This window comes from Hyperolius riggenbachi, chromosome 8 (assembly GCF_040937935.1).
Source record: "Hyperolius riggenbachi isolate aHypRig1 chromosome 8, aHypRig1.pri, whole genome shotgun sequence".
NCBI lineage: Eukaryota > Metazoa > Chordata > Amphibia > Anura > Hyperoliidae > Hyperolius > Hyperolius riggenbachi.
The window spans coordinates 286,389,867-286,416,646 of NC_090653.1; the positions used below are offsets into that span (position 1 = coordinate 286,389,867).

General features: G+C 42.2%; 1 protein-coding gene across 2 annotated transcripts in view; it reads left to right on the plus strand.

Moving 5' to 3' along the window:
- The window catches only part of LHX3 (LIM homeobox 3), a 48,737-nt gene extending 29,047 nt beyond the window's left edge, over window positions 1-19,690 (plus strand). For both annotated transcript variants that reach the window (XM_068249103.1, XM_068249102.1), the window contains exons 2-6: window positions 9,495-9,666; window positions 10,860-11,062; window positions 13,570-13,721; window positions 16,481-16,652; window positions 17,859-19,690. In XM_068249103.1, coding sequence (XP_068105204.1) covers window positions 9,495-9,666; window positions 10,860-11,062; window positions 13,570-13,721; window positions 16,481-16,652; window positions 17,859-18,277 — 1,118 coding nt within the window. In that variant the 3' untranslated portion in view covers window positions 18,278-19,690. The remainder of the gene's footprint in view (window positions 1-9,494; window positions 9,667-10,859; window positions 11,063-13,569; window positions 13,722-16,480; window positions 16,653-17,858) is intronic.
- Window positions 19,691-26,780: the final 7,090 nt, after the last annotated feature.

Below are 26,780 nucleotides of genomic sequence, written 5' to 3' on the forward strand. Positions count from 1 at the left end.
GATAATTTGTTAATTCTTAGCAAGTTAAATATATATTTTCAAAAAGATAATACCTTAGATGCAGAACTGTAAAACAATAAATCTAGGAAATTCTTTTCATTCTTGGCACACTAACAGTTTTCAAGAAAGAATTCAGCATTCATATTTTCTTTTGTCCTAAAAACTGTAATATATATGTTTAAAAAAAATCCAAAAGTTTGCTTTCCTAAAACAGAAAGAATTTTTGATAATTCAGGTTGGAGTGAGCTTGAGATGTCTCCCAGGCACCACTGCTAAATATATGCAAATTAACCATTGTACCCTTAGAAGCTAAAAATTAAAAAATTTAAAAAAAAATCCCTAATAATAACAGGTTTTCAGATAGTGATATAGTAAAAATATATTTATAATAAAAAAAAAGAAAATAGTAAAAGAAAATAAATGATTTGGATGATCAAATAAGTGGCATAGTATATTCAGCTGCGTGAAGTGAACATTTAAATGAAAATAATTTTGTAATTCTTGTGTTATTAATATTATGATTACCAGATATATTGTTGCTCTCCAGTAATAATGCTTTAATATTATTCTGAATAATTTAATTGCAAAAAATATGATCATTAAAATTACTTACCTAATTAAAGACAAAAAAAAGTTAATGTTATGCACCTTGATGGTGTCACATAGTATTTTGCTAAACAATATTGCAAAATTAAAATGTAAGATAAATTAAAAAAAAATGTGTTGAAAACAGATTTTATGATTTTTGTTTCTTTTCACGTAAAGTCAACCCATAAAAAGATGATAATTCACCCACAGGTTGTAAATGATGAATTGATGTTCAATGCTATTAGAAAGCATTTTATGGTGAGAGTAGAATTTTTCTCTATTTTATTTTGATAATTTTTAAATGGAGGAACAAGAGACACAGGTTCTGCTAGTGAGAGCATTAAAATTTCATCAGACATCCGCCAGACAAAAGACAGGAGTCACTCCATCAGCATGAGAGTCTCTGACAGCATAAAGGCCAATAAATAATTAAACACACAAATACCCACCTGTTCAGCATACTAAGCAGCAGACCCCAACCGCCTCCCTCCCTGCTACCTGTGTGCAGGCGGACACAGACATACAGCCCGGTGTACCTGGTCACACTCGTACACAGCAAGAGGCAGACCTCCAAGGAGATAGGAAACCAGAATACAGTTCTGTTCCTGCAATTAATGCTCCGCTTATTCTTTCTAGCCTAGGTAGCTGGGAAAAAATTATTTGTATTGGAAATAAAGAAAGGAGCAACCTGAGGCTGAAGACGGGCAGGCATATAGATTAAATAAATGTGTGTATGTGTGTGTACATACCGTATATATACTGTATATATATCTCACAGATGCGTGCACACACACACATAGATAGATAGATAGATAGATAGATAGATAGATAGATATGCATGTGATACATACTGTGTGTATATATATATATATATATATATATATATATATATATATATATATATATATATATATATATATATATATATATATATATATATATATATATATCACACACATAAGGACATATATAACCAAATTCTCTACATTACCGTATATATACTTTAATTTTAAAATTATATTCTGGTTTATTCTATAATTTTTCAATATAATACATGGATTCTCTGATCTATATAATATCTATTCTGTTTAATATTGATGTATTATTATTATTGATTTATAAAGCGCCAACATATTCTGTGGCGCTGTACAACGTTTGAAACAAACATAGGGTTACAATATAATGCAGACAATGGTTTACAACAATATACAAAATTCAGAGTTGGTACAAAATACAGAATTGGTAATAACAGTGACAAATGTTATATGAATAAATGCAGTGTTCTCCCCAGGCTCTTTTAGCTGGGTGCTCCACCCGGCTAGTTTTGGTGACCACCCGGCTGTCATCGGCTCACCTCCTCCTATTTTGTAAGCAGAATTGCTCACAGAAGCATCGGCCCTGCATTCTCATCTCGCCCCACCCGGCTACTTTTTCATGCTACCCGGCTGGAAAAAAATTCCGGGGAGAACACTGAAATGTGTGACAAATATATCATCATCTCCATGACTAACTATACAAATAGCATATCTATCTATCTATCTATCTATCTATCTATCTATCTATCTATCTATCTATCTATCTATCTATCTATCTATCTATCCATCCATCCATCCATCCATCCATCCATCCGCCTGCCTATCTATCTATCTATCTATCTATCTACAGTATATATGTCTCTTCATCTATCTCCAAGTGGCATCTACAAATGTATTTACAATAGGTCTCACTTTGGGGGTAAAATATATATATATTTGCACAGTAGACAGATATTCTGTACGAACAGATGTCCATTTCTGTATTAAGTCTGGAATATGTGAGGGAGAAGTGTTGTATCAATTTTATTTGTTTGTTTATTTATGTTCTGGTTGAACTTTGTTTATTTATGTTTTGGTTGAACTTAATGGGCAAACTGATTAAATTTCAACCAAACTAACTACATAACTATACATATCTATTGATCTCTCCTCTCCTGTCTGTCACCAAATTACATCAGAAATGCAAATAGGAGAGAGCGGTATGAAATAATTGTATAGACAGATATTTCACTACCCAATTTTTCACCCACATATTATTAATTTCTCTGAATAAACAGGTCTATCTCTCTCTCTCTCTCTCTCTCTCTCTCTCTCTCTCTCTCTCTCTCTCTCTCTCTCTCTCTCTCTCTCTCTCTCTCTCTCTCTCTCTCTCTCTCTCTCTCTCTCTCTCTCTCTCTCTCTCTCTCTCTCTCTCTCTCTCTCTCTCTCTCTCTCTCTCTCTCTCTCTCTCTCTCTCAGTTTCACATTTATCTATCTGTCTATGGGGGTATTTATGTAGGATGTTTGGTAATGGGGCCAATTACACTAAAGGAAAAAAAATAGAACAGATATTCCGATATCGATACTGTAAATTCTGGTCTGTTCTGCTGTCTTTTCCAGCAGTGGTTCTGGCAGATTTCAGCATCTGATGATAATTCTTATCTACACCAGGTCTCAGCAAGAGCCAAGGATGCCCCCACCTGCCTCTACTGATTGGTAGAAGGTGGTGAGGTCTAGGGAGGGGGAGGGGCTAGGCATGCACAGGGCTCATTGTCGGGCATCATACAGCAGACGTATTCACCAAAACAACAGCAATCAACCGCAATGGTCTGACATTAAATAGAATACCTGGAGCGTCTTAGAGTTCATCTGTACAATCTTCTCCATCACCTACATTGCACTGATAGTTAAAGGATACCCGAAGTGACATGTGACATGATGAGATAGACATGTGTATGTACAGTGCCTAGCACACAAATAACTATGCTGTGTTCCTTTTTTCTTTCTTTGTCTGAAAGAGTTAAATATCAGGCTGGCTCAGTCCTGACTCAGACAGGAAGTGACTACAGTGCGACCCTCACTGATAAGAAATTCCAACTATAAAACACTTTCCTAGCAGAAAATGGCTTCTGAGAGCTGGAAAGAGATACAAAGGGTCAATAGTTAATACATTTTAGCTCTGGATTACTTCATTGAATGTGTCATTGAGCAAAAACATTACAACTTTGAAACGTAAATTTAAACATAAAATAAAACTATGGAATATCTTTAAAAAGTCATTTTTAGGAGAAGGAAGATAGATACAATTGTTTATTTCATTAGTTTATTTTCGCCTCGGGTGTCCTTTAAATTATACAAAAGCTGCCTGAAGTATACAGCTATAATCGGGTGTTGTGAATATTATAGTGTACACTATTATGACCAATAATGTCTCTCAGCACCCCTGCTGTAGGCAGAACCATATATATCTGTATGTAGCCCCACCCTTCCGTTGATGCCTCGCCTAAGCTATTTCGCTTCTGGATGCAAGCCTAGCTTCAGGTGCATAAAGAGATAATTTGCATATTCAGTAGTGGTGCATTGTGGGTAACCACAGATGTTCACTTAAAGAGAAACTCCGACCTAGAATTGAACTTTATCCCAATCAGTAGCTGATACCCCCTTTCCCATGAGAAATCTTTTCCTTTTCACAAACAGACCATCAGGGGGCACTGTATGCAATATAGAGCAAAATACAGTTGTATAGAGAATCCCAGGGACGGATCTAGACAAAGTTGCGCCTGGGGCAAGGTCAGGTTTTGGCGACTAAAGGTCAAATTTTGGCGCCTAAAGGTCAGGTTTTGGCACCTAAACTGCCATTCCCCATCCAAATTTTGCCACCTTTTTAAGAATTCAACAAACTGCGCCTGGGGCAAGAGACCTGCCTGCCCCCCCCCAGATCTGTCCCTTCTGTTCTCAGAATCCTGTAAATATTCCGTAAATGGGACATTCAGCAATTACAACATACTAAGAAACAATAGGAGAGAGGGACGTGCCCATAGCAGCTTACAGTCTAAGGGGACGTGAAGAGGACATTTTTGTTCATCAGATATCCAGTCATAATACAGACTGGGAAAATATAAGGGTAATCCCAGCCAGGACACTATCTGCACATATTTTATACGTACTCCCTGTGTGTGTGTGGGTTTCCTCCAGACACTCCGGTTTCCTCCCACATTCCAAAAATGCATAATCGCATACATTTAATTTTTCAATAAAATTTATTTAAATTCGCAACTATGATGTGAACTTGTAATGCAAAATTTCTGGCAAATTCATAATTAATTTAGAACTTAATTGTAATCATGATAGGCAGTTTCACAATTACTGGTAATTGTGCAAAATTGCTAAATTTTCTTGTTAAAAACAAGTCAACACCTTACAGTTTTTGACAAAATCGATTTTTTAAAAATTCAACGAAAATGACATTTTGCTGTGGTACATTTTATTATATACTGAGTTCCAAATACACTTTTTATACATAATAAAGCTTGGTGTAATTTGCCTTCTTAAAACAGAAGGAAATTTGCAATAATTCAGTTATAAGTGAACATTTGTGGTTACCCACAATGCACTACCACTAAATATGCAAATTATCACTTTTCGCCCCTGTAAGCCAGGCAAGCATCCAGAATCGCTGATGTGTAGCAAGCATATAGCTTTAAGTTTTACACAGCCATATCAAACCCACATGTGACAGCCTGTTTCTGACTTTTGGTTCTCATCAGTACATGGCAGGGATTGATAAGGCTGTATGAAATAGGGCTTGGATGAGTACAACAGAGTAACCAAGCAGCTCAGGTTGACCCAAACTACTACATTCCTAGTAGTTTGGGTCACCCTGAGCTGCTTGGTTACTCTGTTATACATAATAAAAGAACGGAAGGTGTAGGCTCCTCCCCCTCTCAAACCTCTTTCTCCGCTTGTCACCCATGCAGGCTGGTATAACCGTAATTTGGACCACGGAGTGCACCTGCATGTTTCATAGGGAAGAAGGGGGGGGGGGAGGGGGTAAAGCTCTGGAAGAAAGGGGCAGCAATCCTCCACCTCTACCCCAGAGCCTTTGTCTATACATGGACAAGGGTCTCTTCCTCACCTCCGATGCCCAGGAGGAGGTGGGGCCCTGGGAGGGGGTTTCATGGTGGAAATTGTAGGCTTAAAGGAAACCTAAGCTGAGAAAGATATAGATTTTTCCTTTTAAAATAATACCAGTTGCCTGACTCTCCTGCTGATCCTGTGTCTCTAATGCTTTCAGCCACAGCCCCTCAACAAGCATGCAGATCAGGTGCTCTGACTGAAGTCAGACTAGATAAGCTGCATGCTTGTTTCAGGTCTGTGATTCAGCCACCACTGCAGCAGGGCTGCCAGGCAACTGGTATTGTTTAAAAGGAAAAATCCATATCCCTCTCAGTTAAGGTTCCCTTTAAAGTGCATGCATTTTCACTGTAAAAAATTCCCTCACTGTGTTCATTTCACACTTGGGATCACAAGCAGAGAAATATGTTTTTTGTTTTTTAAAATCGTCCATTGTAGACAATTTTTTATATTAGGTACATTTTGTAAAATATTACTTGAAATTAAAGCGGAACTGTAGATACGTTTCAAACACACTGTTTCACTTACCTGGGGCAGCAGCCGTCCTGTCCCGTGCCGGTCCTCCACGAGCCTCCGTTCTCCCGCCGCCAGCTACTTTCGGTTTCGCCGCCGGGCTGCACCTGCGCGGCTCTTGCCACACATATCCTTTCTTCGCGTTCTCAAGTGCAATAGCGCTATTGCAGAGGGTAATGCAAAGAAAAGATACGCTTGGCAGGGCTGTGCTTGCCTTGACTTACAGAATGGAGCGGCGGCGGGTGAACGGAGGCTCGCGGAGGACCGGCGCGGGACAGGATGGCTGCTGGGGGCTTGCAGAAGCCCCAGGTAAGTGTGTTTGAAACGTATCTACAGTTCCGCTTTAAGAAGACAAAAAGTAACAAAAACAAATTAAAAGGAAAATACTACCTGTAGCAATTTATCGATCCTTATCTCATCCTCAGTGACCTACAACTGTCTGCTCATTCCCATTCATTTTAAACCACACCCCTTTTAATCACATGGGGTGGGCTATTACTAGGTCAGGTTAAGCCACGCCTCTCTGCATGAGAATACAAGGGAGGAGGGGGAGCTATTACTTGGTGAGGTTAAGCCACGCCTCTCTGCATGGGAATACAAGGGGGAGGGGGAAGCCATTACTCTGTTAGGTTAAGCCACGCCTCTCTGCATGTGTGTACAAAGGGAGAGGGGGAACTATTACCTGGTCAGGTTAAGCCACGCCTCTCTGCATGGGAATACAAAGGGGAGGGGGATCTCTTACTCTGTCAGGTTAAGCCACGCCTCTCTGCATGGGAATACAAAGGGGAGGGGGATCTATTACTCTGTCAGGTTAAGCCACGCCTCTCTGCATGGGAATACAAGGAGGAGGGGGTGCTATTATTCTGTCAGGTTAAGCCACGCCTCTCTGCTAATCGATAGTCTATCATGGTCGTCCCTTTATCATATGATGGGGGGCTTCAAACTAATTGTAAGGCGACTCAGGGTCTGTGAACTGGTGCAGAGGTATACCCTTTTGCGGTTTTGAAAAAGCCACGGACGTTTTTTGTTTGTTTGTTTTAAAAAACTTTCTTGGGCTAAATTGTAGTTAAATAATTTTATATTAATGCTTGTCAATAGCTATGCCTGAACTTTAATGTTAAATCCCCCTGCACTTAGTCACATTTTAAAGGTGCAGTCTGCTCAGTCTGTGACTCCCCCGTCTTTTCCTCACTCCAGGCTCCTGCCTCTGGGCGTGGTCATTGAGATGCTAATTATTCTGGTTTGCATACAAATTATATCCATCTCATGGGAGTGCTGCATATGATTTGCATTACATTTGTAAGCCTGGTACACACCTTTTAATTTTGATTGGCCAATTTTGCCACCTCCATGTAGAGGGCCAACAGATTTTGAGTAGGTAAATTCTCACACCACACGGAGGTGGTAAAATTGGTCAGTGATTGGTCAATCAAAATTGAATGTGTGTAGCATTTCATTGTCCATCTCTTCTGCCTGCCCTTGGTTGCTTGCCAGTAAAGTGGACCTGAACTCCTGAACAGGACAAATGGAAAACAGAGAGAAATGCACCCTGTATGTATTGAGTTTGGCCTGTGTAATTTCCCCTCATCTGTGACTAATCACAAGTTGTAATTTGATCTCTCTGTCAGTTAAGGGATGTCATCTGCCTCGACAGTGCAGAAGAGCTAATTTTGTAAACACAGGATGTTAACCCTAGGGGCTTGATTCAGAAAAGAGTGCTAACTGATAGCACGGCCGTTTTTGCGCACATTTTCACATTTAGCGCAATCGCAAATTTTGTCGTGAAACGATAATGGTTTCGTGCGCAAATGCGAATTCTCGTTTGTGCTCGAAAACGTTATTGAAAATTCGCGATCGCGCAAAAGCGAAAATTCTCGCAAAAAACGGCTGTGCTATCAGTTAGCACTCTTTTCTGAATCAAGCCCTATGTCTACTTCCATGAAAGCAGGAAGTATACACACTGCAGATTTATTGCAGGATTTGTATCAGCTGTGACAAAGTTATGTTTTTTTTTAAGGGTAGGAACACACTGGGCAGAAACACTTGCGTTAGCGCACATAATGCAAGTCAATGGGACGCATGAAGAAACACATATGTTCACATTCTGCAATGTGCAATTATAAAAATGCTGAACTTGCTGAATATTTTTCCAAAACGCATATGCAGCAAAACGCTACCTTTCACACAACGCCTAGGGCTTCATTCACTGAAACGCGTTCTAACGCAGTTAGCACGCCTAATAGCTTTGCACATGCAAACTAGGGTGCTAAGTAGCTTGCACGGGCAAAGCTGTTACTGATCGCGTTCTATTTGGTGCGTGCAAAACGTTGCACCGATGCGCATGAAATGATGCACCGTCCGCATGCAAAGTACGCTTATCAGGCTATTTTGCACTCGGAGGGTGTGACATTTTGCGCGCATCGCTGCGACGTTTCGTGCGTATCCCGCAGTGCTTAAACTTTGCGCGTGCGCAAACTTTTTTGCGCGCATATTAGAGCGTGCAAAGGCACTTTGCATGTGCTAAGGGGCTTTTCACTAGCGTGCTAACACTTTGTACGCTTTAGTGAATCAAACCCCTAGTGTGTTCCCATCCTAAAGGTTATTATGCTGTTGCTTGTGTTTTAGAGCAAAGGGGAAGTTATGAGTTCAGGTCCGCTTTAAGGGTGTGTACACACATTCCATGTAACATGGGAGTTTACCTGCACAATCTGTTCATAGTACTGTATATACTCGAGTATAAGCCTCATTTTTGGGCCAAAAAAAGTGTCCCAAAGTGGGGGTCTCGGCTTATACTCGAGTCACTACTCTTTGAGTAACTCCCACAGTGCCACCACTATATGCACAGTGGTGCATCATCTGAGGGAGACCACACACTTGACAGTTCCATGGGAGGTCCCAGCTAACCTCATCTGGAGTTGTAGCCTTGGAAGGCATACAGGGACAGTGTCTACTGAGTGGTGAGAATCCTTGCATTGCTATAGCAACTTTTAGATACATGACTATGTGGCTCTGCATTCCTTGCTTTATCTTTATGCCAGCTTACACTTTACAACAGGAGTTCTTTGCATGTCCATCTCCAATGTAAGCCTATGTTGTGGCTTATTATTGCAATCTGCTGAATTTATGCTGCTTTTCTAATATATAGTTGTGGCCGGCCATGGCTGTGAGATGTGAGATGTGTTGTGGTTGTGGCTTTTGCCACCCCGGCTTATACTCAGGTAAAAAAAATTCCCAGGTTTTTTTAAGATAGAAGTTGAGGTGTCGGCTTATACTCGGGTCAGCTTATTCTTGAGTATACATTATACGGTATTCAAAATCTGCTGGCCCTCCTACTGTATGGAGGTGCTAAACTTGGCCAGTCATTTGCCAATACAAATTGGATGTGTGTATACTACTTAAGCGAAGCACTAGCATGTGAGTCTGTTGCATTATGACGACCATGTCTCTCCTGTGTTTGCGTTGCAGAGATCCCCCTTTGCGCTGGATGCAATCAGCACATAGTCGACCGCTTCATCCTGAAAGTCCTGGACCGACACTGGCACAGCAAATGCCTCAAGTGCAACGACTGCCAGATCCAGCTTGCCGAGAAGTGCTTCAGCCGAGGGGAGAGCGTGTACTGCAAGGACGATTTCTTCAAGTAAGAGAATAACATTAGTGGCTGGGTGGTGTAATGGTTAAGGGCTCTGCCTATGACACAGGAGACCTGGGTTCAAATCTCGGCTCTTCCTGTTCAGTAAGCCAGCACCTATTTCAGTAAGGAGTTTCTTGGGCAAGTCTCCTTAACACTGCTACTGCCTACTGAGTGCGCTCTAGTGGCTGCCTCGCAAGCGCTTTGTGTCTGACAGGAGAAAGGCGCTATACAAATACTGCCATATATAAAGAGATATATATAGCCTTTCTATATCCCTCCTGCTGCAAATTCTGAATCCCATTTTTGAGTGATGTTCTGTCCATTTCTGGTAAACCAAAAATGTTTTTTAAGGCTTCTTTCACACGTGGTGCATTGCGATTGTCCTGCATCAGGAAAGCCCGCCGCAGGACAGTCGCACCGCTCTATTTTGTGTTTTAAACGTCTTGCGGCAGAGTGCGCCGACAGGGTAATTTGCATAGCTCCACCCCCACTCAAGCTCCCTTGTGTACAGGAATTATCGCTGGATGTGTGGGATGTAGTTGTGTGATCTATAACTATATAGGACATGGTTGTGTGATCTATAACTGTGTGGGACCAGCTGTGTGGTCTATAACTTTGTGGGATATGGTTGTGTGGTTTATAACTGTGTTGGTTATAGTTGTGTGGTCTATAGTTATGTAAGACCTAGGTTCTCAACATGTGATACGCGTACCCCAGGGGGTACTTCTGATGGTTCCAGGGGGTACTCGGGCTTGATATACTTAACCAAGAACAACAAATTTAGAGTTTTCGAAAATGATAAATCTTATTTAAACTACACCAAATTAGTGTTTTAGCTAATTTAAAGCAATAGTAAATACTTGGAAATTGTTTAGAACCAATTATCATGTACTACGATTAAATATATATTTGTCAAGGGGTACTTGAGCTAATGTTTACTATGCTAGGGGGTACTTGGTGAGTCCAGGGCTTTAAAAGGGGTACATACCAATAAAATGTTGAGAAACACTGATGTAAGACATGGTTTACTGGTCTGTAATTGTGTGAGATGCGATTGTCTGGTCTATATAACTGTGTTGGAGGCAGTTGTGTGGTCTATAACTGTGTGAGACACGATTGTGTGGTCTACAACTGTGTGCAATGTGGTTGTGTGTCATGTGATAGCAAATGTGGCTTATCAAGCTTTGTTCTCTCTGTAGGCGGTTTGGGACAAAATGTGCAGCTTGCCAGCAGGGGATTCCCCCTACCCAGGTAGTGCGGCGGGCTCAGGAATACGTCTACCACCTGCACTGCTTCTCCTGTATTGTCTGTAAGAGGCAGCTGGCGACTGGAGACGAGTTTTACCTGATGGAGGACAGTCGGTTGGTGTGCAAGGGGGACTACGAGACAGCCAAGCAGAGAGGTAAGCCACTGTTCCCAACACTTATGTATGTTTACTACAGATCAAACCGTCCAAGAAATGGTTGAAGGAGAGACTTCCTAGATTTTGGAGGTGGGGATACAACACTGTTAAGTAATTTCATTTGGTTTCCTCTGTAACTTTCTAGAGAAATGCAGCAGAAACATACACATCATATGACAGGAGTACTCTGAGGCAAGTCATGGTAGCGGCACTAAGGGCTCTTTCACACTTGGACGGTGCGTTAGATGCGACGTTAAGGTCGGATAACGTGCCCCGAACACAACACATGTGAGCTTTGAAGTTGGATGTTATATAGAGCCGCGTTATGCCTCTCTTCATGCATCTGTGATGCGTACTTTTTGACGCATACTATCGGACAAAAACGCGCATGCGGGAAATAAAAAAAAACAGTACTGAGCATGTGCAAACATCCGAGTGCAGCCACATACGAGTATAACGCACAGCATGCTGCACTTTCATTTACCATGCTGCGTTATACTCCAACGCAACGTGGGCACTGTGAACAGCCCATTGATTTTTCAGTGCTGTGAGTTGGGCTGCGTTACAGGCTGCTGTAACGTGCGCCTGTAACGTCCCACTGTGAAAGCAGCCTAAAGCAGGGAAAGTCTATAGTAACACAAGGTTCACATTCGTGGCAACAACATTCTGATTCACGACATGGACCACAACTGACCAACAAACTTGTTGACAGATCCTATGTTAATGTGCTCCTGAGGTGACATGTGGCATAATGAGATAGACATGGGTATGTACAGTGCCTAGCACACAAATAACTATGCTGTGTTCCTTTTTTTCTTTCTCTGCCTGAAAGAGTTAAACATCAGGTATGCAAGTGACAGTTTCTGTCCGGGTCAGGACTGGGTCAGACTATAGCATAACTCTCGCTGATGAGGAATTACAGCCATAAAACTTTTTCCTGGCAGTAAATGGCTTCTGAGAGCAGGAAAGAGATAAAAAGGGTCAAAGGTTCATAGATTTTAGCTCTGGCATACTTCCATTAATGTGTCATTGAGCAGAGAGAATGAAACCATACTAACTTAAAAAGTAGATTTAAATTTCAAATAAAACTATGGGATGTCTTAAAAAGTCATTTTTAGAAGGAGGAGGATAGATACTATTGTTTATCTTATCGGTTTATTTTCACCTCGAGTGTCCTTTAAGTCATAAATTGAATACTTACCTAAGAAGGAGGAAACCCCCAGATCCTGTAGAGTCTTCCCGTGTCGTCCTCAGGACCCCCGTTGCTGCTTGTGGACTCCACAAAGAAATCTGACAAGAGCTTTTTGGATTGAAGATGCGATTCCGGGCCAAGCTCCTCTACAGGCATGAGGAAGGCCGTGCTGTGCCTGAATGAGTACAGCTGTGCCAGCACAGTAAGCTGGAGCCACTTGTGCTTGAGTTGCTCGATGCGACTGTGCAGGTGCAGCTGAGCTTGCAGGTTCACGTTAACCTTCTGGGGACCGGTGGTAGTAAATCGTACGCTGCACTTGTGGCTGTCTAAGCCTGATGCAGCGTAGCATTTACGCCGCCTGCCATTTCCGCTCCCGACGTGATTGTGCGCACCCGAGAGGGGAGATTAGGCTGTCATATGAAAGCTGACATCTCAACTCAGTGATCAGGAGCCAGCGCGATTGGCTCCTGGTCATGTGATCACTACGATCGCAGCGGATCGTAGTGATCACGATTGGCAGCGGTGGTCTGAGGCGAAGAAGAGAACGGTGACTCACCTTCGTAACGTTCCCCCGGTGATTGTTGCATGCCTCCGCTCTGGCCGGCATCCTCGCTCGCTCTGCCTTAAGCGTCGGGTCCCGGCTTGATGACGTCATCAAGCAACAACCCGGAACATAGTGGCAGTGCAAGCGGGGATGCCGGCCAGAGCAGAGGGGGAGAGCTGCTCATCGCTGGAGCCTGGGAGGTGAGTAAAGGCTGCTGGCAACACGGAGGACACCTGGCTACAGTGGGGACACCATGCCTAGCTAACTATACAGGGGAACCAGCTGCCTGACCCCCCCAAACATGCCCCCCCCCATGTAAAATGGCCTGGTCCTTAAGGGGAGTTAGGCAGCAGGTCCCCAGTAGTTTAAGCATAGACCTGTGCCAACATGTTTATTCTGTCCAGTGTCCATTACAGTGATGGACCACAAAGTCTCGACTTTCACAATATTTGCAGACACTGGTCACAGGTCGGACATGTCACAGATAACATGCTACCTATAACACCTCCCATGCAATGGACACGACAGATGTTCTGTGAACAAAATAGTTGTGCTCTGGATATTGACAGTGATCCGGTGTCACCATGCAAACTGTGCACGAACCCGTCATTGTGTGGGCCCAACATAACCCAACTTCTACTCATCTCTGATCCCACTCGTTGCCCTACAAATGTTCCTCATGCTGAGCAGAGCGCTTGCTTGAAACAGAATATCTTAACATATAATCCGACACATGGCTGATTATGGCACATTATGTTTCACCTCATGCAGAAGCAGAATCTACGGCCAAGAGGCCAAGGACGACGATCACTGCCAAGCAGCTGGAGACATTGAAGAACGCCTACAACAATTCTCCGAAGCCGGCCAGACATGTCAGAGAACAGCTGTCATCAGAGACGGGGCTGGACATGAGAGTGGTGCAGGTAAGCTGTCATCTGCATGTTAATGGGAGGCATGAAGTATTCATGGCTGGGGAGAGGACATATGGGAAGCACACAATCTCTCACGATGTTATGAATAAACCACCGACTACCAGATCTACTTGTAATGCTCAGAGCTGTCATACGGGGGAGTGCTAAGAGAGAGCTCCTCTATCCTTATAATGTTAGTAAATCAAGAAAGCCCACACCTACCTACCATAAAATGGCTTTATCTGAACATGACACTGAGTATACGAGTTTGGGAACCACTGATCCTTTAAAGAGGAACACCAGTGAAAAAAATGTAATAAAAAAAAGTGCTTCATTTTTACAATAATTATGTATGAATGATTTAGTCAGTGTTTGCCCGTTGTAAAAGCTTTCCTCTCCCTGATTTGCATTCTGACATTTACCACATGGTGACATTTTTACTGCTGGCAGGTGATGTCACTGGAAGGAGATGCTGCTTGCTTTTTTTTTGGCTGTTGGAACCAGCTGTAAACAGCTATTTCCCACAATGCAACGAGGTTCACAGACAGGAAACTGCCAGGACCATGGTCCTCAGATTTTCCTGTGGTAGGGGTTTCACCACAATATCAGCCATACAGCGCCCCCTGATGGTCCGTTTGTGAAAAGGAATAGATTTCTCATGTAAAAAGGGGGTATCAGCTACTGATTGGGCTGAAGTACAATTCTTGGTCGGAGTTTCTCTTTAACATAGCTATAATGTTGGTGCAGTGTGGTCAGTTACTGGAGTCTGTGTGCGCCTTTACCTACTTGGTCATCGGAGTTTTTGAATCCTAGAGTACTCTTATCTGCAAATACAGACTTTGGTGCGCACCACCATTGATCAGTAAAGCTACCCCATGGCAAAGGGAGAAGGGAGGGGCCTCATTCCCATTTACAGTGGACCTGAACTCTTGCACAGGACGGAAGGAAAACAGAGAGAAATTCACCCTGTGTGTATTCAGAGAGTTTAGCCTGCCTAATTTCCCCTCATCTGTGTCTAATCACAAGTTGTTATTTGATCTCTCAGCTGTGTCACATGACTGCCACGACAGAGATGGCAGATAAGCTCATTTGTAAGCACAGGATGTTAATAATATATCTGCTTCCATGAAAGCAGGAAGTAGAGGCATTGCAGATTTATTGCAGGATTTGTATCAGCTGTAACAAAGAAATGTTTTTCTGTAAAGGTTATTATGCTGTTGCTTATCTGTTAGAGCAGAGAGGACTTTCTGAATCAGTTCCGCTTTAAAGCAGTAGGATCAGCCATTCTATGCCAGGAAAAAAAAACCACATATATAAGTAGAGAACTACTTGCTCTACTTGCACAATAGATGTATTGTACTGTTCAATAAATCTGTGACTAATCACCACTGTAATTTAATCTCTCAGCTGTGTCAGCTCAGAATTCTCCTCTGCCACGGCAAAGCAGTAGGTATTTACCATAATTCAGGGTGGAGTGAGCATATGATGCCTCCCATCACTGCTGAATATGCAAATCATCCCTTGTAAGCTAGCCACACCTCCAGAACCGCTGGAATGCAAGGATATGTCAGCTTGTTAATTGTACAGCGCCACAATACTCCTCTGCTACGGCTGAGCAGCTAATTTGCAAACACAGGATTTAAACTCTATGCTTCCATGAAAGCAGGAAGTAGACACACTGCGGATTTATTGCAGGATTTGTTGTTATGCTGTTGTACATCTTTTAGAGCAGAGAGGAATTTAAGAGTTTAGGTCCGCTTGAATTTAATTCTGAGAAGCCATTATTGTACATTGATGCTACCTCAGTGTAGGGGGTTCACCGAGTGTTCTGTCAAGTGGCTCATTGTGTATGGAAGGCAGCACCTCTGGGTGCCACTAAACCCACACTAGTAGATTATAACTAGGAATGGCTAATCTTAGGCTTATAATTCTGTGTTGATTCCAATTACATGGCAAGTTTTGCAACTTGGAAATGGCCCAATCAAATACCACAAAATAAATAAATCTAGCCATTTATTTTTTTATAGACATTAACTTATTTTATTTTTTAATTTGCCATTGATATTAAAGAGACTCTGTAACAAAATGTTCAGCCTTATTTCTTCTATCTTATAAGTTCCTATACCTGTTCTAATGTGGTCTGTCTTACTGCAGCCTTTCCTAGTTGCACAGTGGCTGTATTATCTCTGCTATCTAATCTAATCTTCTTTCCTCTGACGGCTTTGTTGGGCTCAGGCAGTCAGGCTGGAATGTGCTGCTCTGCTTGTCATAGGCAGAAGCTATACACACCCTCGCCAGGCCCCCTGCAGGCTCTGTATGAGTCACAGACTGAGCTTCTCTCTGCCTATCACATGCAATGTCTTTTGTTTGTAAACACTGCCTAAAACTGGCAATTACAAGCCAGGATTGCAGCAGGGAGTGGCAGAAACAGCACAGAGGGGCACAGGAGAAAATAATGAATAGAATGGCATGCTTTTTATTGTAAGAATTTTAGAGTACAGATTCTCTTTAAATGGTATTCCTAGGAGTTGCATTTAAATTGTATTGCGTAATATTATGTAATTGCACCAAAAAGCCATTCTTCTGTCTTGTAACTTCGATTTACACGACAACTCTGATGTTAATTGCTGAAAAATTGGACACTGGTGGAAACCTTGATGGGTATCTAATATGAAAAAATAGTTTGATATTTAGAATTATTTTTATTTATTTGTTTAATTTTTGGAGGGCTGTAACATAATTGTAATTTTGTATTTATTTATTTATTAAAGGTCTGGTTCCAGAACAGAAGAGCAAAAGAAAAACGATTAAAAAAGGACGCAGGAAGACAAAGATGGGGGCAGTATTTCAGGAATATGAAGAGGTCAAGGGGCAACTCCAAATCAGACAAAGACAGCATCCAGGAGGACGGTCCCGACAGCGATGCTGAAGTCTCTTTTACAGGTACAATTTAAAAAAAACGGAAATAGGATTTCAAAAACTTCCTTTATACAGATACTGTATGGGTGTAATATATAATATATTGCGGAAGGGAGCACTGGTAATTAATCCGGAGTCCTGGAGTCTTCTGCCTGTAGTAATCGTGGAAAAGGGAATAATGATTTTCACAGGAAGTACGTCACTGATATATGACTAGTAATAATTAATCATCAAAAATTAGTTAATATAAAAATCATATTTATTTGCTACAAAAGGCTAACAATACTTTAATCCTGTAAGAGAATATATAAGAAAAACAGCTCCATAATTAGCCCACCCATGGACAGATCATGATTGTCAATAGAGCAGGGGTCTCAAACTCAATTTACCTGGGGGCCGCAGGAGGCAAAGTCAGGATGAAGCTGGGCCGCATAAGGGATTTCACAATCGCGGTGCATCGCCGCCTCTGCCCGCCCCCCTCACTCTTCCTTCACAGAGAGGGCCGGGGAGAGGCGGCGATCTGTGCGGCGATTGACGTAAGGAGGGGCAGAGCTGAAGCTGAAAGCTCTGCCCCTTCCAGGAAATGCCGGCGGATTGCCTCCCGGGCGATTTGGGGGCTCTGCAGCCCTCGTTTAGCGGCGAGGATGCGGCGGATTACTTGGGAGCACTGAAGCGAACTATAAGGAAGCTTTTGCCCGCGAGGGCCACAAAATATTGTATCGAGGGCCGCAAATGGCCCGCGGGCCGCGAGTTTGGGACCCCTGCAATAGAGTGATTGTAATAAAAGTTCTCGATTTCCACAATCCTGAAAAAGTTGTTTTTCTTTTCTCTTTCATATATAGAAAATATAAACCAATATCCAATATGGGGTAACACAACTCCACCTCCAACCCTTCAATTCGGATGAGATCCAATATGAAACCCTTATATTCCAAAAGTATCCAGGAGTCCCCAGTGGGAGTAAAGTAATCTAATATAAGCTCAGTGAAATGATACATATTCAATCAAAATATTCTCCTGTTACCATAATTGTGTAGATCTAAGTTGGATCATCCAATATAGGAGAGGGCCCAATTGCCCAATATGATTTTCCCCCATAGTAATAATTTGTTTGGCTAACACGGTACATACATTTTTTGCTACCACCCCCATAGCAATAACTACAAAGCTGACCAGCATTCAGTGCTTTAGTACGCGCATTATTCATTGGTTTGTTTTCTCCTGTTGCAGATGAGCCAGCCCTATCAGAGATGAACCACTCCAATGGAATTTACAACAGCTTGAACGATGCCTCGCCCGTCTTGGGAAGGCAGGCCGGAAGCAACAGCGCCTTCTCTCTGGAACACGGTGGGATTCCTGCGTCTGACCAGTACCATGACCTGAGATCCAACAGCCCCTATGGAATCCCACAGTCCCCAGCTTCATTACAGGCCATGTCTGGCCACCAGCCTCTCATCTCAAACTTGGCTTTTCCAGATGCAGGGTTGGGTATCATGGCTCAGGCGGGGCAAGGGGTGCCTCCATCCATGAGAGTTTTAGGGGCAAACGGACCCAGTTCAGATCTCTCTACTGGTAGCAGTGGTGGATACCCGGATTTCCCGGCCAGTCCGGCATCTTGGTTAGATGAAGTTGACCATGCCCAATTTTGACATGAAATGTTCAACTCAGCTTCCAATGACAAGCAAAGGATATTTTTGGGGGAAAAAGTGATTAATGGCATAATGCAATCAAAATAACTCCATGGGATATCTGTTACAAAGTTGTAGATGTGGACCATATTTAATGGACTTGGAATGACTCTGGACATCAATCAACTCCTAGAAGTTCTGGTTCACCACGAGCTTGCTGGGCAATCTGTAACATTGGACATTAACAAACAAGACATTGGTGACCCACGTCGCTTCGATTGTAGCAGATAATCGTCTGCTTTGTGTTGTCATAACGTACTCTAACAGATGGTAAAGACTTCTGTGACTCTAAGCCGGATCTCAGTGACTTTCCTCATATCCTTGTGTTATTTGATAACATTTTAATTATGTTCTTCATTCTTAAGGGATACCTTTTTGTTTCTGTCACATTCAAGCACATTTTGCAAAAAGTTTCCCCCCCAAAAAAACCTGGGAGAAAATTGCTGGGCCAATTTGAGCTGGTGTCAAACTAGTTTGTGTGAGGAGGACATGGGAGACAACCTTTTAAAGGGCATGCCACTTTTTAATATTCTTACAACCTCAAAACTTGAAGTAAAATAATGTTTCAGGTACCATTACAATTTTTCTTAATTATGTCCGAATTCTAAGTTTCATTTGTAATTGTCTCTAACCTGCCTATAAACGTAAGAATATATTTATGTAACAGATTCTGGAAATATAGTAGTCCAAACTTCATATCTTTCTGCTAAAATGAAAATAGTCTGGGCAGATGGCTCCACCCTTTTTTTTAAAGTATTCAATCTTATTTATATAAAAAATGCTAAATTTAAGAATTGTTTCTTAACCACAAAACAACTGAAAAATACAGAAATGGATTTTATTTAACAGTATTGTTGAAACAGTTTTTTTTTTACTTCAAAAACCATGTTCAGGAATGACTAAACCTCCATTTACTGTGGTATTGTCTCTAAATAACAATAATAATATTTTCTCTGCCCCCTTATTCTCGCGATGGAGAATGCAATAGAGAAACCCGCTGTCAGTACGAGAAGGTCCCAAAATGCACAGGTGTTCGAAAATTGCACTTATATTTGTTGCCAAAATAACATGACATATCTATGGAATTTTCCTCAATTCATTTTATTTCTTTTTAATAATAAAAACGGTTAAACTCGATATAACATTTTTTTTTAAATAGTTGAGTTATAATGTTTAATGTTGCGCTATCTTGGCAAATCGAACCTCTTTGGTTTCTTGTTGGTATACGTATGTAACTTGTCCCTGGTAAGCTGAATGCTGTGGATTCTGTGTCTGTGAAAATGTCCTATTTATTTCCTCTTTAATGATCAAAAAACACATCTAAAGCCTTGAATAAATTTGTCAGCAAAATTATGATCATTCCGTCTGGATAAATTGACTACGTGGGATTTATGTTATGTCCTTGTATACAAATATTTAATTTGAATTTGTAATGTTATTTAACATTTTATTGTGACAGCCGAAGTTGGACAAATAATAGCTGTCAGGCAACATTTTTTCAACAGTACAGTTCAAATCGTGAATATAATTTTGCCTTCTTAAAACAGAAGGTATTTGCGATGATTCGACTGTAAAGGACGTCCGCGGTGAAAAAAAAACTGATGAGATAAACAATTGTATCTATCCTCCTTCTCCTAAAAATGACTTTTTTAGTTATCCCACAGTTTTATTTTATATTTAAGTGGAATTTTAAAGTTTTTACTGTTTCATGACCTCTTCTCAATGACACATTCACTGAAGTATGCCAGAGCTAAAATCTATGAACTATCGCCCCTTTTTATCTCTTTTCTGCTCTCACGAGCCATTTTCTGCCAGGAATGTGTTTTATGGCTGTAATTTCTTAATTCCTTATCAGTGGGGCTTACGCTATAATTCGACCCGGTCCTGACCTGGACAGAAACTGTCACTTGCATACCTGATTTTTAACTCTTTCAGTCAGAGAAAGAAAAAAAGGAACACAGCATAGTTATTTGTATGCTTGGCACTGTACATACCCATGTCTACCTCATCATGTCACATGTCCCCTCGGGTGTCCTTTAAGTGAGCAAGTGTGGTTTCCCATGAGGCATTACTCTCAAATATGCAAATCATTTATTGTAGGTAAACGGTTCTTTGGTCTCTCTTAGACTGTCATTCTTTCCTAGTGGTTCTGGGTCACCATGAGCTGTCTAGGAATTGTGTAGTAGAAACCATGTGACTGTCTTTATGAGGAGGAGCTGTCGTAGTTCACAGGAAGTAGGTGTGGCCAATGTTTTAAGACCTCCCCCCTAATAGAAGCTGCACCTGGGTGGATAGGTGTCCAGCTGCAGAGGCTACAGCTATACAAAGGATTTGTCAGTTTGAAAAAGGAAATTTCAAAGGAAACAATTATAATTTCCTTAATTTAACATAATAACATAATGAATACAATTGATTCATTTATTTATTTTACAATATTCACTTATAAATTATTTAACCACCATATGACCATTGTAAAATCTTTTCTAACCCCAGTTCACATTGTGAAATTGGCAACAATTTTAGTCCTGTCAGGTGATCTCTGGGGAATGTTTGTTACTGAGAGTTCTGAAGCTAGTACAAAATATACCTGGTCTCCCAGAATGCCTTGGGAAAAGAATTCCACATCGCTAATCGGCTTATTGGGGCCTTCCAGTCACACAGACACATAAGAGGAACAGCAGTTCCAGGCAGGTAAAATGTTCCAGACTGGAGATTCAGGCAATGATGTCAACTGCATATTCATTACAGCCTCATTTTAGACAGTAATAATTGCATTTGCATTTCAGCAATGTACAGTCTTTACATCCTGTGCTTTTTACATGTCCAAAAAAAACTACCGTAGGTGAATTTGGGCTGAACAATAAAGACAGAAAAAAAACAGGGGGAGTTCCTGGTACAAGTTGAGTAGAAGCTTTCTGTCAATTGGTCTCTCACATAAAATAAATATTGTCTGCATACTGATGTGGGCAATAAAATAGGGCTAAAGTAACAGTGAACACTCTGCATTGATTGATACAATGTTGAAAGTAATCCACTGGTTATTTGTGTGATTAAAGGAGAACTTCAGCCTAAACAAACATACTGTCATTAAGTTACATTCGTTATGTTAATTAGAATAGATAGGTAATATAATCTCTTACCCACCCTGTTTTAAAAGGACAGGCAAATGTTTGTAATTTCACGGTGGCAGCCATCTTTTTCGTGGGGGCAGCCATCTTTTTGGTTGAAAGGAGGTGACAAGGAGCATGAGACATAGTTCCAACTGTCCTGTGTCCTGATCACCCCTCCCAGTTGCACACGCTAGGCTTCAAATCTCAAATTAAAAAAAAAAAAAAAAATACAGTAAAACAACAGAAGGAGAACAACAACAGCAGAAATCCCATCATGCTTTGCACAGCATCAGGGGAAAATGCCCGGGCAGTTTTCTTCTGTGCAGCTAAAAATGAGGCTTGGGTTAGAAAAACCTACTGTACTGATGCTGTGAAACTGGTAAAGAAACACCAAGCCTTTCCAGTGCTGCTGAGTAGATTTTTAGTCCGGAGGTTCACTTTAATTTTACTTTAAAGATTATCTTTCTAATCCAGTTTGCAGACAACTAAGATTTTTTCTAAAGCTGTGGTTCACCCGACTGGATTTTTTCACGGTTCGTAAAAGATGAATAGGAGATTATGCCACACAATTTTCATAATTGATGTAGCTGCTCTGTTGAAATTCCCTTTAGAAAAGTCAGTCACATGACCCGAAAAACTGTGCACAAAGTATAAAGGGGGCGTTTCTTACCCAACACAGACCTATTACCTGACCCCACCCGCAGATCCTCATTTGGGGTGTTTGGGCGGAGTCAGCCCTGCATTCACAATGCAAGATTGGCAGGTGCCATTTTTCAGCTCCTCCCTGATTACCTATTGTGAGTGATGATTGGATAGGAGGAGGAGTTTTCCCAGCTCATAGACGTCTGTTTAGTCCAGTGTGACAGAATCTGACATTTGTATAGGATGTCAGTATTGCAAGCCCCGCTAGAGGTGAAGATGGATGGGAAACATTAGTGAACGTTCCCGACAAGCAAGCTTGGGAAGATAATGATGTCACAAATAGTCAGACCCAAATCAGAAGAGCGAGAGAACCTGGGCTGATCATGTGCAGACTTTCCCAGTTAGCACTTCTTCTCAGCTGCTCACTGCAATCTCCCAATCTGTACAAGAGGAAGCACTGAGCAGCTGCAACAACCTTGTTAGCTGCTTATGGATGGCGGTGATTGAAATCTACGCCCTGTTTTGATGCTGATGTGGCTGCCAGGGCGTAGATTTTACTTCATAACTGCCACGGGTCCTCATTGCTTACGCCGCTTCTGACAATCTCGTTGCTCTCTGCCGGCCGCAGCTCACTCGTCCTGCCGTCTCTATGACAGGAGAGCCCTGTGAGCCGGTCAATGTAAGCCGCTGCCATTGGCTTATGTTGATCACATGATCAGGAGCCCATGAAAGCGGCTCCTGACCGGCTTGCAGAGCTCTGTCCTCATAAGCGACGGCAGATTGGGTGGCCTGAGGTTCCTGGCGTGCAGCGTGGATAACGGTCGCATCAGGTATTTATGGTGATCCGTCGTTTTTTTCAGCGGTTTCTTGTACCAGCGGTTTCTGGTCCTTAAAGAGGAACTCCAATGAAAATAATGTAATAAAAAAAGTGGTTCATTTTTGCAATAATTATGTATAAATGATTTAGTCAGTGTTTGCCCATTGTAAAATCTTTCCTCTCCCTGATTTACATTTTGACATTTATCACATGGTGACATTTTTACTGCTGGCAGGTGATGCCAGTGACATGAGATGATGCTCGCTTTTTTGGCAGTTGGAAACAGCTGAAAACAGTAAAAAAGTTGTTATTTCTCACAATGCAATGAGGTTCACTGACAGGAAACTGAAAGGACCATGGTCCTCAGAGTTTCCTGTGGGAGGAGTTTCACCACAATATCAGCCATACAGCGCCCTCTCATGATCCGTTTGTGAAAAGGAATAGATTTCTCATGTAAAAGGGGGGGGGGGGGGGGGGGGGTGTATCAGCTACTGATTGGGATAAAGTTCAATTCTTGGTCACGGTTTCTCTTTAAGGGGGCAGAGACCACTGCCCCCCTGGTATGTGATGTTGAGGCTGAGTGATGGCAGTCAGTGCCACATGCAGCATCAACAGTTTGCACTTGATGTGGACCTGGGTAATGCTTTCAAGCAATACTGAAATGTTCTCTCTACAGGCCTTCCAAACAAAGACCCACACTGCCTACAATTAGCACAGAATTCCGCTGCAAGGCTGTTAACTAGCCAACCCCCCCCCCCCCCCCATTGCCACATAACACCAACCCAATTCACTCCACTGGCTAGCCATAAAATGGGGAATTCTGTTTAAGATTGGCTTACTGACATTCAAATCTTTGCACAATCTGGGCCTTGGATACCTGAAGGACTTGCTGCAACTGCATCACCCCCCCCCCCCCCCCCCCACAATCTTAGATCAAAAAGATGTAACACTTTGATCACCCCAAGAGTCCACCTCAAAAACTTTGGAGACAGAGCCTTCTGTCATGCTGCCCCTACACTTTGGCACTGCCTGCCACGCCCAATCAGGACAGCTCCATAACTAGAAGCATTAAAGTCCAAACTGAAAACCCACCTCTTTAGCCTGGCATTTATGAGCACCTGACTATTACCGCTGTAACACAGTCCAGCCTGCAACCTTATCCTGATCTCAGACATAACAATGCACTTTGAGATGTATGGAAGAAAAGCGTTTTACAAATGTTATTGTATTGTATAAAGGGTTCCAGGCAGCTTTACTTTTCTGCAGTTTGTCCTGGTTTCTAATAGCTGTAGGAGCTTCCTCCCCCCCCGCCCTTATTTATCCAGGGGAAGGTGTAAATGTAATCAAGTGTGACTCTCTAAAGTGTTTGAAGTACTGTGTACTACCTTCCCCCCTGCTCATGAAAGCTTTTACTTGCTCATTGCTACTGCTGATTACAGCAATCCTTATCTGCCTGCTCTTTCTGCAGACTGCAGCGGCAGGCTGTGGAAGCAGAGCAATACAAGCAAATATTTACATGTAAAAAGAGGTAGAATGGAATTGTTTTTTTTAAATCAGCCACATTGTTAATATGCATTCTTATTGTGCTATTGAGTTACCCTGGAAGTAAAATGGTGCTCGGTTCACTTTAAGCTCCACTGAAGAAGCAAAATAGCCTATTACTTTTGTGAAAAAAACTGAGACCACTTCATTCGGATATACAATTCCCTGATTTGCTGTTAAAAAATGTATAACTGAGCGATTTTAACCTATTTTTCTTAATAAAATTAGGCAAGTCCTAACTTTTTGGTCATTATCAAGCTGCAAGAGACCCAGGGCCGGCCCGCTCATGAGGCGGGGTGAAACTTTTGCCTCAGACGGCAAATTTCCAGGGGCGGCACCCGCCCGTCCGTGGGTGCGGGGAGCCGGCCGCCGAGCTGGAGGGGTAGCTGGCAGGACGGGGGTATTGGGCCTAGCGGCGGGGAGGGGGGTCGGACCCCCCCTCCCTTGCCTGGGTCCCCCGTCCTCCACTCCCCTCCAGCCTTAAATAGAAGCAGCCGCTATGTGTAAGAGGCACGGGCGGGGAGGACTCACCTCTTCCTCGTTCCAGCGTGCGCTCCACTGACGTCACTTCCTGCAACGCTGCAGGAAGTGACGTCAGTGGAGCGCACGCTGGGAAGAGGTGAGTGTCCTCCCCGCCCGTTCCTCTTACACATAGCGGCTGCTATTTTTGTAATAATTTGCCTCAGGTGGCAAAAAGTCTAGGGCCGGCCCTGAAGAGACCCAAAGAGAGGAACAGAAAAAGCAGCATTCCAATGAGGTTTGCACACAGAAAGTAATATGATTGTTAGCAAACGGTGGAGAGAAATCATCCTCTGACTCTATCTCAGAAGCAGTGACATCACTTCCCCCTAGCCAGGAAGAAGAGATTCTACATTTGCTACACATGGAGAGACTGGTCACCACCATGCAATCGGAAAGAGGGGCAAAGACTTCAAATGCTTATAAGCAAGACTTTAGATAATGTAAACCCTTTATATGCCGTATGCTAAAGAGGACCTGTAGTGAAAATAACATAATGAAAAAAAAATGTTTATTTGTTTACATTCATTTATAGACTATTTAGTCAGTGTTTGCCCATTGTAAAATCTTTCCTCTCCCTGATTTACATTCTGACATTTATCACTGGTGGTGACAACTTTAGCTCTGCCAGGTGACCTGCACGGAATGTTCGTTACTGAGAGTTCTATGCACAGAGGGAGGTACAGCTTGCTTGGCAGCTGGAAAAAGCCATTATTTCCCACAATGCAACAAGGTTCACAAACTGCAAACCAGAGCAGGGACAAGGTCCTCCAGCACCCAAGGCTGAGACACCAAAGTGCGCCCCTCCATCAATGCCACCCCAGCCGTCACACACTGATTGCTGTTAGACTAAGAGGGCCACAGGGCCCACAACCTCCCCAACACCTTAATATCTAGTTATCTGGCTTGCAGTCACTGCCATGTATCCCCTTTTCTTATTTCTTTCTGCTTCAAACACAATTAGGAATGACAGCTGAATGAACTGTGTGCCCCCTCCTACACTGCGCCCTGAGGCTGGAGCCTCTCCAGCCTATGCCTCGGCCCGGCCCTGCTGCAAACTGTCAGGGCCATGGTCCTGACATCACACTGTGGGAGCAGTTTCACCACAACATCAGCCATTAGGATGATCAATGAGATGAACATTTTTCTGAGTTGATGCAGATTTATGCAAATTTTTATGTAAATATAATCAGCTTCAAAATGGACCAATCAGTTTAAACCTAGGTTTTAATTGATTGGTCCATTTTCATCCTGCATATATTTGCACAAAAATTTGCATCAACTCAGTAATATTTGCACCTGATTGACCATCCCTATCAGGCGCACAGACCCCTCGATGATCTTTTGGAGAAAAGGTAAAGAATTCTCGTGGGAAAAGAGGTTTCAGCTGCCGATTGGAAGTGTTGCTCGGAGACCCCAATCACGAATACGAGTAAATCCAGCCACGGCAGAATCAAAATCCGGATACGTCGTGATCTGGATTTGAATCAGGGCTCCGGATTCGTCTCGGATTTTAGCCGTGATTACAGATTTGACTTTAACTTTAATAGCCAAGCCGTCATACATGCTACAATCACCAAAATTGCATGGATTATAAAGGTGCTCAGTGGTTACAACTTAAAAAACTTTTTTTCAAAAAGACCTAATAGTTTTTGAGAAAATCGATTTTTTAAAATTTCAAATGAAAAAAGTATTCGTGATTAAAAACTGCTAAAACCCGCTGAATTAAGCGGTTAATAGCAAAGCGTCCTTACTTGCTGGAAACACCAAATTTGCCAGATATGTTAAGTAGCACAGTGGGAACAAGGGGAAATGTTTGTTTTTTCAAAAAGAC